Source organism: Callithrix jacchus, chromosome 1 (assembly GCF_049354715.1).
Source record: "Callithrix jacchus isolate 240 chromosome 1, calJac240_pri, whole genome shotgun sequence".
NCBI lineage: Eukaryota > Metazoa > Chordata > Mammalia > Primates > Cebidae > Callithrix > Callithrix jacchus.
This window is the reverse complement of record NC_133502.1, coordinates 179,776,085-179,791,072: the sequence shown is the minus strand read 5'-3', so window position 1 is coordinate 179,791,072 and position 14,988 is coordinate 179,776,085. Positions and strand designations below refer to the sequence as shown.

The window sequence follows — 14,988 nt, the reverse complement described above, 5'->3', positions numbered from 1 at the left end:
GCCAAGATCACACCATTGCATTCCAACTGGTGATAGAGCGAGACTCCGTCTCAAAAAAAAAAAAAAAAAAAAAAAAATCTACAGCCTGGATGACTTAATAATCATTGTAGGACAGAATACAATTTTACAAAAGAGAAGACACAGATAACAGCAAGAAGGTGCTAAGGGAAAGGGTAGGAGTGCTAAGACGTTCCTCTTACAAAGTGGAAGATCAAGAGATACCACCAGGCTGGACACCGTGGCTCACACCTGTAATGCCAGCACTTTGGGAGGCCAAGGCAGGTAGATTACTTGAAGTCAGGAGTTCAAGACCAGCCTGGCCAACATGGCAAAACCCCAACTCTACTAAGAAGTACAAAAATTAGCCAGGTGTGGTAGTACACACCTGTAGTCCCAGCTATACTCAGGAAGCTGAGGCATGAGAATCACTTGAACCAGGGAGGCGGAGGTTGCAGTGAGCCAAGATGGCGCCACTGCACTTCAGTCTGGGTGACAGATCAAGACTCTAGCTCAAAAAAGATACCACCAGAAATGAGGGTAAAAAACACTACTCAAAGTTACAAAGGTTCACTAAGAGAAGAAATTAAAACAATGTTATAACTCTGAGAGGAAAGAGGGAACTGGGGGGCATATGTGAACTAGAACATCATTTGCCAGTCAGTAAGGTCTAAAACTAATAACCAATTATTAGTTGTAACTAATAGCAGATTTTTCTTTAGGGATAAGGTGAGAGCATCATAAGAAAATGTCTACAAATTAAAAACAGTCCCCTCTAGAAAGCAAACAGGTAGGACGGGGTGATTCTTTTCATTTATAAGCCCTTTTCTATTTACTTTTTAAAAACATGAACATAAATTATTTTGATAAAAAGTAAAAATGAAACTATATTTTTAATGTGTGAACATATGAAATACTTGTGCTAATAAGAAATTATTACTGAAGTCAATGTAAGATAATTTTAGAGCAGCAAATCAGATGGCTGAACTCTGGCCTCATCCAAAAGTGGCTACCCCTAGACAGTGGGAGCTATGCCTCTCCTAATGGGCCACCTGGCCACCCAGAGAGTAGCAGATAAATACTAATGGCTAAAGTATCTATGTATGGGTGGAGCACAAAGTATCTGGGTGGGGAGGAGAAGCACTTGTTTCTTATTTACAACAAGGGTGCACTAAAGATTTTTAAGCTCAAGGCAGTTTTAAAATAAGTTTCCCCTTCTTTTGTTGTGCCCTCTCTGTAGTCGGTCATTCTGCATAGTGAACAGCACACTGCCACTACCTGGGCCCACCATGTCCGTACAAGAAACACAACATGAAGGAAGGTACTTATATGCAAAGATGTTTTTCTCTTTCTGACAGTTTTTCAAAGTCAAACACAACGTATTCCTGGTGAATCACAATTTAGTGTCATCTGCATGTTTTTCTTTCATAATTGAGGATGGATTATTCTTAAATTGTATAGAAGGAGTAGGTTCAAGCAACAGGAAGAAAACAAAGATGACAAAAGAAGACAAGGCAGAAAAAGCCTCCCACACATCAGGCATACTCCAGCTGGAGGTTAACTCCACAGCATGTTTCCACAGACTGGGGATGGATCCTAAAAGAATAGAAGTGAAGGAACTGCTAAGGCTGACACCTGTGTTTCTCCATGCAATAGCCAAGGCATTTGGCCAAGGCATCCTGTCACTGAAGCTTTGCTCTCATATAGAAACTTGTCAAACAGATGTGAGATCATGTATACCTTAACCACATAGTTAATCCCCTCCAAATCATTTTTGGAAAAGTACCATCAGGAGTTTGTGACCAGCCTGGCCAACATGGCAAAACCCAGCCACTACTTAAAATATAAAACTTAGCCAGGCGTGGTGGTATGCGCCTGTAGTCCCAGCTACTTAGGAGGCTGAAGCAAGAGAATCGCTTGAACCCAGAAGGCATAGATTATAAGTGGAAATTGCAGCACTCCACTCCAGCCTGGACAACGAGCAAGACTCTCTCTCAAAACAATAATTAAAAGAAAAAAAAATGACAAAAAAGAGATTTACCTGATCATTTTGTCGAGCAAGGATACTAACTTCTGTTGAAGCTGCAGATGCTGCCAGCACTAAATCCCTTAAAGAATAAAACCAGAGACTATTACATTCAAATATAGCAACAGTTCTAAGCTGACGGGTCTGCAGGTAACACCTGTGAGGGCTGCCTCCACATGTCAAGGAGAAGGTAAAGGTTTTCTATCTGGTTGAACAGAGGTGGGAAGATTTTAGATGTAAAGCAGAACTTTTTAGTTTCTGTGAGAAAGCCCTGCAGAATCAGCTCGCTGCCTACCAACATGAAAACAAAGGAAAGACACAACAGAATCAAGTCAGAGTGCACAATCAATACACCACCCAAAGGCAGAATAACATAGCTAGAGAGATGGAAGCTTTGCTTTGGGTAATCTCCATTCTAAAGGGCAACTCTGCTCTCAGAAGGAAACTTTTTTTTTTTTTGAGACAGAGTCTCTTTCTGTCCCCAGGCTGGAGTGCAGTGGCACGATCTCAGCTCGCTGCAACCTCTGCCTCCCAGGTTCAAGTGATTCTCCTGCCTTGTGCTCCCGAGTAGCTGGGACTAGAGGCACACGCCACCACACCTGGCTAATTTTTTGTGTTTTTAGTAGAGATGGGGTTTTATCATGTTAGCCAGGATGGTCTCGATCTCCTGACCTAGTGATCCACCTGCCTCCGCCTCCCCAAGTGCTGGGATTACAGGCGTGAGCCACCACACCCAGCTTGAAGGAAACCTTTAATATATTCCTTGAGTCTTGAGTATCAATATTTTCATAAGTCATCATTAGGGGTTATTAAGAAAATTAGATTTTTGAGATAAGTATGTATTTAATATAAATAACTAAAGATTGGGGAAATAGAAATAGTAGTCAGAAAGACATTATCAAAAATCAGTTGAAAATATGCTCAAGGCATCTCAGCTTCTATTTTCCTCTCTAATAGAAAACATTTCAGGCTGGGTATGGTAGCTCACATCTGTAATCTCATCACTTTGGGAGCCCAGCCTGAGCAATACAGCAAGATCCCATCTCTTAAAAAAACAAAAAACAAAAAGCCTGGGTAACGGAGTGAGACCCTGCCAATCAATCAATCAATAAGAAAATATTTCAACATGGGACAAGGTGACTCAGGGGTGATCTTCCAGTGAGAGCAGGAATGCCCCATCCAGACTCTCCTCACCATTCCTCAACGTAACTGAGGTAGTAATGATGCTGTCTCTCCGTGCAGCTGCCATAGCAGGGCTCCATAAAGTTCACAAATATCTCTGGGTGCTTTTCTTCTTTTTTCTACAATAAATAAACCAAGAAAAAAATTCTCATGTGCAATTTTTCTCAGATCCTATAGTACAAGAATATCAAATGATAAATCATTTAAAGTTTTATAAGAATATTCACTCAAAGTCTAAGTATAGATATGAGGACATGGTATAAAGGCAGCATTTAGAACAAGGAATACAAACATTGGCCTCAACCGAACTGCATTTAAACTCTGTTCCTCCACTTTCTGCCCATGAGACAAGCAGATTTTTTAACCTTCCTGATACTTACTGTTCTCATGTGTATACTAGACCTACTAAGCCTACTTCAGAGGCTATTTTTAAGTGTGAAATGAAATGATATATATAAAACTTCAAGCCCAGTACATAAAACATAAATAGCAGTTAATAAATACTAGTGTTAATATTATCGCCCAGAATAAAAAAAACCTCTAATTATAACTTAAAATAAGGCATCTAGGTAAACGTATTTTAAAAATTCAACCTTAAAACCCAAAAGAGTTAAAAACAAGACATCCTTTTCAAATATCAAATTGTCCTCCCCTGACCACCCAATCTTAAGCACACACTAGTCATCATCTATCCTAACACGGCTTTATTGTCTCCATCACTCTGATCAGTCCTTGATCTCACACTTAATTATTAACTATCACATTAGAATGTAAGACCAGCCAGGTGTGGTGGCTCAGGCCTGTAATCCCAGCACTTTGAGAGGTTGAGACAGGAGAACTGCTTGAAGCCAGGAGTTCAAGACCAGGCTCGGCAATAAAGCAAGACGCCATCTCCACCAAAAATTTAAAAATAGCTGGATGTGGTGGTGCATGCCTGTGGTCCCAGCTACTCAGGAGGCTGAGGCAGGAAGATGGCTTAAGCCCAAGAATTTGAGGCTATAATGAGCTCTGATCATACCACTACACTCCAGCCTGGGCAACAGAGTGAGACAAAAATAAATAAAAATTAAAAACAACAACAAAGAAATGTAGACCATAAAAGCAAGGCCATAACCTTGATCACTGCTATACAGTCAACTTTAAAGCAGCCCCTAGCACACTGTTGGCATTAAATATTTGAGGGCAAATGAAATAATTTTAAAAATCAAGATACTGTCTTGCTTTCTAAAATTTCTTTATCAAGCTAACCAAGACTCAGAGTTTATAGCTTAAGCAAAATCATTTACCTTTTTAACCTTATAACAAAACAGTAGAACACTTTAAGTGAACACTCCAATTTTGGACTGCAGGCCCACGGTACAGCATGGAAACCTTATACCTGAAGTTGCATAATCACTGCCAGTAAGTAAAAGAACCTGAAATCAGGTTAGGTGTGGTGATGCACACCTGTAATCCCAGTACTTTGGGAGGCCTAGGTGGGTGGATCACTTCAGCTCAGGAGTTCAAGACCAGCCTGGGCAACATGGAAAAACCCCATCTCTACAAAAAAAAAAATTACAAAAATTAGCTGGGCATAGTGGTGTGTACCTGTAGCACCGGCTACTCAGAAAGTTGAGAGGTGGGATGATCACTTGAGTCTAGGAGGTTCAGGCTTTAGTGAGGCAAGACTGCGTCACTGTACTCCAGCCTGGGCAACAGAGTGAGATCCTGTCTCAACACACACACACACACACACACACACACACACACACACACACCCAATCTTGAAATCAAAGCCTCCAGCTTTATTGGAAGACTTCTCTAATTCTTAAACAATGATGTTTCTTTCACATGCATACCGGTAGTAGAGCCATAACCACATCTGGAGATGTTTCCAGGGTCCCATCTGCAGCAGCATACACTATTGTGAAGACATATGTACCAATCCACAGCACATCCAGAACTGAAAGACACACCCTAATCAGCAGGTCATAAAAATCACAGCAACCAGATACAGCCAAAAGCATCTCACGTTTGGAATAGCTACTGCAAACTATAACATATATGACGAATAAAAAAATCAAAATACTATAGCTTTAACAAAGGCCCAGATTTCATTGATTAATATAATTCACAGGTACAAAGACCCAAGAAGCCCAAACTCATCCTCAAATGGTAATTTTTCTGCTTGATTATAATCAGGGCAAATTATGAAGAACTGTAACAAAAAGTCAGGATCCATTTCATGTCATTTACCATGAAACACAGATGTCACCAGAGGGCCATAATTTACACTGACTTAATTAGCTGTTTGAAATAGTGACATTATTCAGGAAGCAAGCAGCAACACCTCACTGGGCAGGTACATCACATGATTATGAATTTCTGCAATACACGTAACACATCGTTAGAGGTCAGCCCAATAAGAAAAGCAGTTGTTACCTCTGACAGGATGATCTGCCTCATAAAATGGAGGACAAGGAATGACTTTTTTTTCCTGCAAAGTCTGAAAGAGATTTGGAGGGGATAATAAAGTATCAAATGAAACAATCCCTAAACCAATGAAACTGTCAAATCCATCTGTTCCCTAGATGCCACCTGTTCCAACTCCTTGGCTAGGAGAGACTGAATAAACAGAACAGTGTTGTCTACTTCTAGGACTTCATCCTACAGAAATGCATGAACATGGCTGGGTGTGGCAGCTCATGCCTGTAATTCCAGCTCTTTGGGAGGCTGAGCTGGGTAGATCACCTGAGGTCAGAAATTTGAGACTGGTCTAGCCAACATGGCAAAACCTCGTCTCTACAAAAAACACAAAAATTAGCTGGGCATGGAGGCAAGTGCCTGTAATCCCAGAGACTTGGGAGACTGAGGCAGGAGAATTGCTTGAATCTAGGAGGTGGAGGTTGCAGTGAGTCGAGATTGCACCATTGCACTCCAGCCTGGGAGACAAGAACAAAACTCCGTCTCAAAAAAAAAAAAAGAAAAAAACATAGGAATATGTTCAGACATAGGTAATTAAAGTAGCCAATGCAACACCATTCCCAACAGCAACATCACTAGCACTGATGCAGACAATGATCAATACTGGAATAAGGCTGGGCGAGGTGGCTCACATCTGTATCCCAGGTCAAGGTAGGCACACTGCTTGAGCCCAGGAATCTGAGTCCAGCCTGGGCAATATGGCAAAACGCTGTCTCTACAAAAAACACAAAAATTAGCTGGGCATGGTGGCAAGTGCCTGTAATCCCAGCTACCCAGGAGGCTGAGGTGGAAGGATCACTTGAGCCCTGGAAGGCTGAGGCTGCAGTGAGTCATTATGTTATCACACCAATGCACCCCAGCCTGGGCAACAGAACAAGATCATCTCTTAAAAAAAAAAAAAAGCAAGCAAGAAGAAGAAAAAAATTTTAAGGTAAACAACAAAGCAAGAACATTAAATAAACTGCATTATCTTTTTACAGGTTAATGCTCTATAATTTCATATAACTTTTGGTAATAACAAATACCAAATTTCATATAACTTTTGGTAATAACAAATAAGAAACATAACCTTAACCTCAGACCTATACGACCTACGTTCACTACTCTGCGCCCCTCCCCTGCAGAGAACAGTCTCGGGGAAGAAGGCACAACAAAGGCCTTGGCGCCACCTGTGACTCCCTCCTTCATGTCCAGGCTCAATAGACATATGTGGGTTCCTTGCAACTCAATTGATATCGAAAGATATTTGCAAATATTATCTCAAGAACATCACAGGGAGGATGATAGAGGGCACATGCAACAACACGAGTATCCATTTTCTTTGATGCCCACAGTTAGAGAAACGAATTCTTTAAGATGGATTCAATTAAAAGACAAATACTGTGCTTTAACCCAGAGTGATTCTGCACGGTTGTCATAGCTTTTTCACTAACTCTTTGCCTTTAAGCTATGTTTTTATGGAATGGACTGAAAATATTAAGTTGGGAACAGTACAGAGTATGATCATGTTTTACATAAAAAACAAAACAAAAAATGCAGCTACACACAGATTGTTTGTATAACATCCAGAAAAGCCTGGAAGGCCACCTAGTCTATACAACATAGTGGGTGCCTCTGGAGGGAGGACTATGGGAGAGAAGGGAAGAGGTTCCACTCTTCATTCACTGATGGATTTGTTACAATGAGCATTACTTTTTAATAGGAAAAACAAGAACAATACTCCGAAACCACCCCCAAAAAAGTGGGTGACTTAAGAAAAATTCTAAAGTTCAAGATATGAACTTACAGGAAGATACTGGACCACAGTTCCATTCTGTTTTCCCACTGCCAGCTGCTTTCCTTTGGGGCTCCAGCACACTGAGCAAAGACAATGTTACCAAATAAAAACAAGAAAATGGAGCAAACCAATGAGATCTATCACACACAGCTAATTATCACTTCTCATTCCTCTGTCAGTCCATGGAAGATTGTAGGATCATCCCCACCCGACAAAATGGAAAAAAGTAAAATTATTTTAAGGATATAAGCCAACTGATTTATCACTGGGCTATTGAATTGAAAGCTAAAAATGCTTTTTCAATAAATTACTGCCCAGAAAGCTGCAAAATACAGAAAACTCTGTAGTCTTTAGATAAGACAAGGAGAACACAGAAGGTTTCCAAACATCAAGAAATCATTGGCTGGGCGTGGTTGATCACGCCTGTAATCCCAACACTTTGGGAAGTCAAGGCAGATGATCACCTGAGGTCAGAAGTTCAAGACCAGCCTGGCCAACATGGAGAAACCATGTCTTTACTAAAAAAATACAAAAATTAGCTGGGCAAGGTGGTATGCACCTGTAATCCCAGTTAAACTGGAGGCTGAGGCAGGAGAATCACGAGAATCACTTGGATCTGCGAGGTGGAGGCTGCAGTGAGCCAAGATCATGCCACTGCACTCCAGCCTGGGTGACAGAGTCAGACTCTGTCTAAAAAAAAAGAAAGAAAGAAATCATTCTCCTGCTCCTATTTGATATTCCAAATGCCTCTCCCCATGAAGGTACAAGTGACTTTTGGAGTATCACCATTATAGATCCAGAAGCAATTATTCTCAAAAACAGTTTCAAACCAGCTATACCAAAAGATTTCTCCAAAACCCAAGTATATTCAGGTTAAATTATGTATGCTGTTTGGCTTCAAGGACAGTAAGTATGGGAATAAAGAATACTCTTAGCCAGGTGCAGCAACTCACACCTGTAATGGGAGGCGGAGGAGGGCAAATCATTTGAGGTCAGGAGTTTGAGACCAGCCTGGCCAACATGGTGAAACCCTGTTTCTACAAAAAAATACAAAAAATTAGCTGGGTATGGTGGCACAGGCCTATAATCCCAGCTTTTTGGTAGCCAAGACACAAGAATTGCTTGGACCCAGGAGGTAAAGGCTGCAGTGAGCCAAGATCATGCCACTGCACTCCAGCCTGGGTGACAGAGTGAGACTGTCTCCAAAACCAAAAAAACCTCCACTCTTTTTTTTTGTTTTCTTTTTTTTAATGGTTATTTTTTCAAAGTTCCACAAAAAACCCTCCACTCTTAACCTCCTGTCATGTTTAAAAAAACAAAAAACAAAACCACACACACACACACACACACACACACACACACACACAAGACGAAAAGCTATCCACTTTTACTTCTAGAAATCAATTCTTAAGTAGACTGCCATTATTGTATGTTACAGTGTGAGAGCCTTTGTTACTCACCAGAGGTTACTGCTACTGTAGAAGGAAGTGTTGCACACACTTTCACTGTTTCTGTGACTTGCAGGACAGCAATACTACCATCAGCCAGACAAACTGCCACCATGGAGGGGACAGTGGGATTCCACTTCATATCAATCACCATGCCTCCTGCATCTTTCAAAAGCTTATGATAGGCAAATGGGCGTTTCTGCTGTTTAGCCTTTTAAAACAAATATGCAAAAGTGGAATAAGTTAACAAATTAGTAAATGCAGAGACATTTAATATTCTATGGAAATTACCGAATATACAAGTTATCTCAAATTAGTTTTTCTCCATAACCATAAAAAAAGACTTAGCTTTATATATCTATTTGCTATAGACAGTTTTAACACAACTTAGAAAATGGCAATCAATTATTCATTTTTTTGAGACAGGATCTCCATCTGTCACCCAGGCTGGAGTGCAGTGGCGCAATCCTGGCTCACTGCAACCTCTACCACCCGAGTTCAAGTGGTTCTCCTGCCTCAGCCCCTCAAAGTGCTGGGATTACAGGCGTCAGCCACCACACTCAGCCAGCAATCAGTTATCCTAACATGTTCAGGGAGACTCTCAGCAGGGGAATGCACAAATGCAAAATAACCAATAAATAGCAGACATGAGATTAAAATCTTGGCTCTGCTTAACAGTGTTAGGACCTTGGACAGTTACTTAAACTCTGAGCCTCTTTCTCTACCTATAAAATGAAGATAATAGTACCTACTACATAAGGCAGTGGTAGGCATGAACAAGGGACAAGACATATAAAGCACTTAGTACAGAGTCTGACACACTATTACTATTATCATTCTTAAACTGCTTGGAATGGAAGAACATTGCATTATGAGGCTAAAGACCCAAAGTGTAGGAATTTTTGACATTATCTATTACAAATTTGGGCAAGTCATGTAAGTCTCCTGGTAACACCTTGGGGCAGATAGTGTTATGAAAGAATTTCTTAAAGTCCCTTCTGTCTCAAAAATCTATGATTCTATAATTAAGGTGTTTTTTTTTTAAATCCCATATTTTAATCTAGAGAAAGACTTCAAGGGTTATACTATGAAGCTTCCAAGTTATAATTCAACACAGGGAAATCTGCTTAGGGTTCTCACGTTGATATCACAGTATAAAAGTAGCTTACCTCATTGGAGAATGTGCGAACATCAAAAAAAGCAATAATGGAACCATATTCACCGGACATCATGCACACAGAGAGTGTGAGGTTATCACAGCTCAAGGCCAGGTGATGGATTGGGAATTTCATAGGAACTAGCAAGCCTTGGACTTTATCAACTATGAAAACAAAAAAATACAAAGCAAAAAAACAGTATGTTCTAAGCATAAAGCCACAACCTCTAACCAGGTCAATGTGAAAAAATATATTTGCATCTGCATAAACACACATACACTCCCGACACCTAGTTATACAGATAAAATCTTAACTTTCTTAAAGATATATAACAATTCATTAAGTATCCCAGGAATTCTTCCTCATACAATCTGCGGAAACTAATTGTGGCTATTGCCCTTGTTGAAAATAGTTTTGCAACAATGCTCTAAATAGAACACATTCCCAATAGCTTGGATCGTCCTGTTGTGCCAACTGAAAACCCATTCCAACAAAACCCTTCACCCAGAGAGCCAGAGCCCAAGTTCAACTGGGTAAAAATAAAAGCATGGCATAATGGTAAATTCTTCCCCCTTGAGCTGAGAGGAACAACTCATGGAAAGAGAAATACAAAGGACCAAAGGGAAAACTGAGAAAGGTTTCCGTTAATCTTCTTGGGCGTCAACTTGAAAACTGACAGTATTCATTTTAACATTAGAGTGACTTCTTGGGAAGGAAACCCATTATCATGACACCATACTCCTCTCTCTACTTTGCAACATAAACCAGGGAACTTACCTATTTTATTGGGATCATCTCCCGGTTTATTTTGAATAAGAAGATTTTTAGTAGGAAAAATCTGCAAGCCACTGGCTCCACCAGCAAAGACCAGACCATATTTGTTAGACACAGCAAGCAAACTCGAGCGTTCCTTAGGCAATTCCTCAGGGGAGTCAAAGATTCTCACCTTCTTGAGCGCTCTAAACTGAAAATCCTATTGTAAAGAATCAAAACAAAATCAATTCAATGAATAAATTAAAACATATTATATTCAGCAGACTCAATTTCAGAACAACAAAAGTGTGTGTTACTAAGACCAAGGACTGCCTCAATTGTCTTTCTTTTTTTGAAACAGAGTCTCACTCTGTTGCCCAGGCTGCAGGACAGTGGCAATCTCGGCTCACTGAAACCTCCGCCTTCCAGGTTGAAGCAATTCTCCCGCCTCAGCCTTACAAGTACCTGGGACTACAGGCATGAGCCACCACGCCTGGCTATCTTTTGTATTTTTAGTAGAGACAGGGTTTCACTGTATTAGCCAGGATGGTCTTGATCTCCTGACCTCCTGATCTGCCCCCCTCGGCCTTCCAAAGTGGCGTGAGCCACCGCCTGTGGTCGCCTTTTTTTTTTCTTTTTTGAGATGGGGTCTTGTCCTGCTGCCCGGGCTGGAGTATAGTGGGCACTCACGCCTGGCCCTGATTTTTTTCTGATATGGAACACTTCACGAATTTGTGTGTCATCCTCATACAGGAGCCGTGCTTGTCTTCTCTGCATTATCCCAATTTTATATGTACTGCCAAAGGGAGTATGAGATTACCATCTTCTAGGTCTGTGGTTCTATTAATAAACCCTTTTTTAATTCTACCCCAGCATATCTGAGAAATATGACACAATCCCATTAGGTAGCTCACCACAGGTGGTGATTCTCAAAAAAGAATTACTATTCTAGGCAGGGCATGGTGGCTAACTCCTCTAATGCCAGCACTTTGGGAGGCTGAGGCAGGCGAATCATTTGAGGTCAGCAGTTCGAGACCAGCCTGGCCAACATGGTGAAACCCAGTCTCTACCAAAAATATAAAAAATTAGCTGGGCATGGTGGCAGGTACCTGTAATCCCAGCTACTCGGGAGGCTGAGGCAGGGGAATCGCTTGAGCTTGGGAGGTGGAGGTTGCAGTGAGCTGAGATCCATGCCACTGCACTCCAGCCTGGGCGACAGAGGGAGACTCTGTCAAAAAAAAAAAAAAAATCACTTTTCTAAACATGGTATGGGTTACTATCTCCTAAATGCATTTTAGTGATTTACTGTTGACACAGGCAACTAAAATATTCCTGCAACTTGGCCGGGCGCGGTGGCTCACGCCTATAATCCCAGCACTTTGGGAGGCCGAGGCGGGTGGATCACGAGGTCAAGAAATCGAGACCATCCTGGTCAACAAGGTGAAACTCCGTCTCTACTAAAAACACAAAAATTAGCTGAGCATGGTGGTGTGAGCCTGTAGTCCCAGCTACTCGGGAGGCTGAGGCAGGAGAATTGCTTGAACCCAAAAGGCGGAGGTTGCGGTGAGCCGAGATCGTGCCATTGCACTCCAGTCTGGGTAACAACAGCGAAAATCCGTCTCAAAAAAAAAAAAAAAAATATATATATATATATATATATATTCCTGCAACTTACTTCCTTTCACTGCTTAAAACAGATGTAGCTCATTTGCTGTCCCCTCACTCTGTCAGAAAGTATATGAGAACTCTTAACCACACCATCCTGGAGTTATCCCTGGGGACTCCCACGTCGCCATTATTGGGACCACTTGGCCCTCGATTTAGGTTCCTGACTTTGGGCTGATACCCTATGTCAAAAATAGTCTTCCTCGTCCAATCAACTAAAGGTTCTGCAGGACGGATGACCTTCCGTGGCTCTACGTTAGGCAAGCCCGTACCACCTTACAGAAGTAATGGGAGAGCAAAAGTCTTAAATGATGCTGGCTTTCAGCCCCCTGTCAAATGTGACTTTAGGTCAATCACTTTCCGAGCCTCGACTCTACGTTAACGACTACTTCGTAGGGCTGCTGGGATGACTACCACCGTGCCTGGCACACAGCAAACGCTCAATAAACAGTAGTTATTGCCACTATGGTGACCGCCACATGAAGTAGCTAGAGTAACTCAAGAGGCGTGTACGAGACCAGGAAGGGACTGGGAAACTGCATCGGGTGGCGCTATCGCGGCAAACGCGCTGCCAAGAGCTGTGAACGCGGTAAATTGTTCAAGGAGAAGGCGGGACAGCGGGCAATCGCGCTTCGCCTTTCAGAGGGGCTCCAAGGCCCTGGCTAGTCTCTGACCTTCATCTCCCGCTCGGGAATCATGGCATCCATCTCGTCTCCCATCGTGTCGCCCTCGGTGTGTCGAAGCAGCCGACGCTGCCTCCCACGGCCTAGTCCGCAGAACCCAGTTCGCTCCACAGCAAACTTACTTCCCTCAGCGCCAGTGGCGCGCAGCAGACCCTACATTTCCGGCGCGCTTTGGTGACGTTAAGCTTGGTCAGCGGAGGTCGCGGAATCGGTAGAAGACGCGCGCTGTCACGGCAGCCGGTCCTCATTGGGGGAGGTCGTAGGGCCGTCGCGCCTGCGCCCTGGATCGTCCTGGTGCTCCCGCCCTCGCGGCCAGCGCGGGTCCGTGTAGTGTCAGTGTTGCCTCTTGAGCGGCCCACGCCTAAGAGACATATGCCCCTTGTTCCTCTGAAACCTTACAGTTCCCCTTAGATGTAGGTTGGCTATTAGTAGCTTCCGATTCAGAGAAGTTAGGAACTTGACAGATGTTTTCAGGGGCTGCTTTTGAGGGAGGCTTTGGGCTATGCAAGGGGAGGGAGGGAGATTAAGAAAAACTGGGTCGAGGGGTCGCCAGAGGCGACTTTTAAAATGTGGAAGGTGAAGGCTGGGAGGGGAGGTTAACGGGCACCAAAGAGCAACTTTGTCTGCTCCTATCAAGGTAGTCATCTCCAGAGCAAGAGCCATACCCACTCCCAGACGCACGAGTTTGTGCCAAGTCCTTTGCAAAAACCTTCAGATCTGGGATCTCACGTAATCTTAGAGACGTCCTAGGGGTTGTTATTTATTTAATTGATGAGGTAGGCCAGGCACCGCCGGCTCATGCCCATAATCCCAGCACTTGGCAGACAGGATTGCTTGAGCCTAGGAGTTTGAGACCAGCCGGGCAACATGGCAAGACCCCATCTCTCAAAAAAAAAAAAATTAGGCCAGGCACGGTGGCTCAAGCCTGTAATCCCAGCACTTTGGGAGGCCGAGGCGGGTGGATCATGAGGTCAAGAGATCGAGACCATCCTGGTCAACATGGTGAAACCCCGTCTCTACTAAAAATACAAAAAAAAATTAGCTGGGCATGGGATCGCGCCATTGCACTCCAGCCTGGGTAACAAGAGCGAAACTCCGTCTCAAAAAAAAAAAAAAAAAAAAAATTAGCCAGAGGAATGGCATGGACATATAGTCTTAGCTACTCAGGAAGCTGAAGTGGGAGGATGCTTGAGCCCAGGAGGTCGAGGCTGCAGTGAGCTGTGATTGCGCCACTGCACTCCAGCCTGGGTGACAGAGCCAGACTCTGTCTCAAAAAATAAAATAGGCTGGGCGCGGTGGCTCACCCCTGTGATCGCAGCACTTTAGGAGGCCAAGGCAGGTGTATCACCTGAGGTCAGGAGCTTGAGACCAACCTGGCTAACATGGTGAAACCCTGTCTCTGCTAAAAATACAAAAACTAGCTGGGTGTGGTGGCGGACGCCTGTGGACCACACAGGAGGCTGAGGAAGGAGAATCGCTTGAACTCGAGAGGTGGAGCTTGTAGTGAGCCGAGATTGCGCCACTGCACTCCAGCCCGGGCGACAGTGAGACTCTGTCTCAGAAAAAAGTATATATATGCGTAATAATAATAGTTGATGAGGTAAGAAAAGTTGAGAAAATTCTCCAGTGGCCCTCAGTCAGAAAGTGGTGGTGGTAGCATTAGTATTGAGATTGTCTGGCTAAGGCTGACTGATGATCTTACAGTCCTTTGTAGAATAAACTTCTGTAGTGAATTATAAGTGCTCTAGGACAGAGGTTCTTAACTTGGACCCCATGGATTGGCTCCAGGGCGGGGATTGGGGGAGGCAGATTGTGCCATTTACTGTTTCTTTCAGCA

General features: G+C 43.0%; 1 protein-coding gene and 1 non-coding gene across 16 annotated transcripts in view; both read right to left on the bottom strand.

Moving 5' to 3' along the window:
* NUP214 (nucleoporin 214) overlaps positions 1 to 13,306 on the bottom strand; it is a 104,738-nt gene extending 91,432 nt beyond the window's left edge. For 9 of the 15 annotated variants that reach the window (XM_035260640.3, XM_035260647.3, XM_009004323.5 and 6 more), the window contains exons 1-9: positions 13,143 to 13,306; positions 10,828 to 11,023; positions 10,063 to 10,214; positions 8,906 to 9,104; positions 7,455 to 7,525; positions 5,627 to 5,690; positions 5,044 to 5,147; positions 3,218 to 3,324; positions 2,039 to 2,105 (exon numbers count right to left, since the gene is read on the bottom strand). In XM_035260640.3, coding sequence (XP_035116531.1) covers positions 2,039 to 2,105; positions 3,218 to 3,324; positions 5,044 to 5,147; positions 5,627 to 5,690; positions 7,455 to 7,525; positions 8,906 to 9,104; positions 10,063 to 10,214; positions 10,828 to 11,023; positions 13,143 to 13,187 — 1,005 coding nt within the window. In that variant the 5' untranslated portion in view covers positions 13,188 to 13,306. The remainder of the gene's footprint in view (positions 1 to 2,038; positions 2,106 to 3,217; positions 3,325 to 5,043; positions 5,148 to 5,626; positions 5,691 to 7,454; positions 7,526 to 8,905; positions 9,105 to 10,062; positions 10,215 to 10,827; positions 11,024 to 13,142) is intronic. The other 6 variants (XM_035260671.3, XM_078329763.1, XM_078329787.1 and 3 more) reach the window with 1 other exon arrangement.
* Positions 11,512 to 11,613, bottom strand: LOC118148299 (U6 spliceosomal RNA). The gene has a single exon (XR_004735065.1). It is a non-coding gene; the product is annotated as a U6 spliceosomal RNA (small nuclear RNA).
* Positions 13,307 to 14,988: the final 1,682 nt, after the last annotated feature.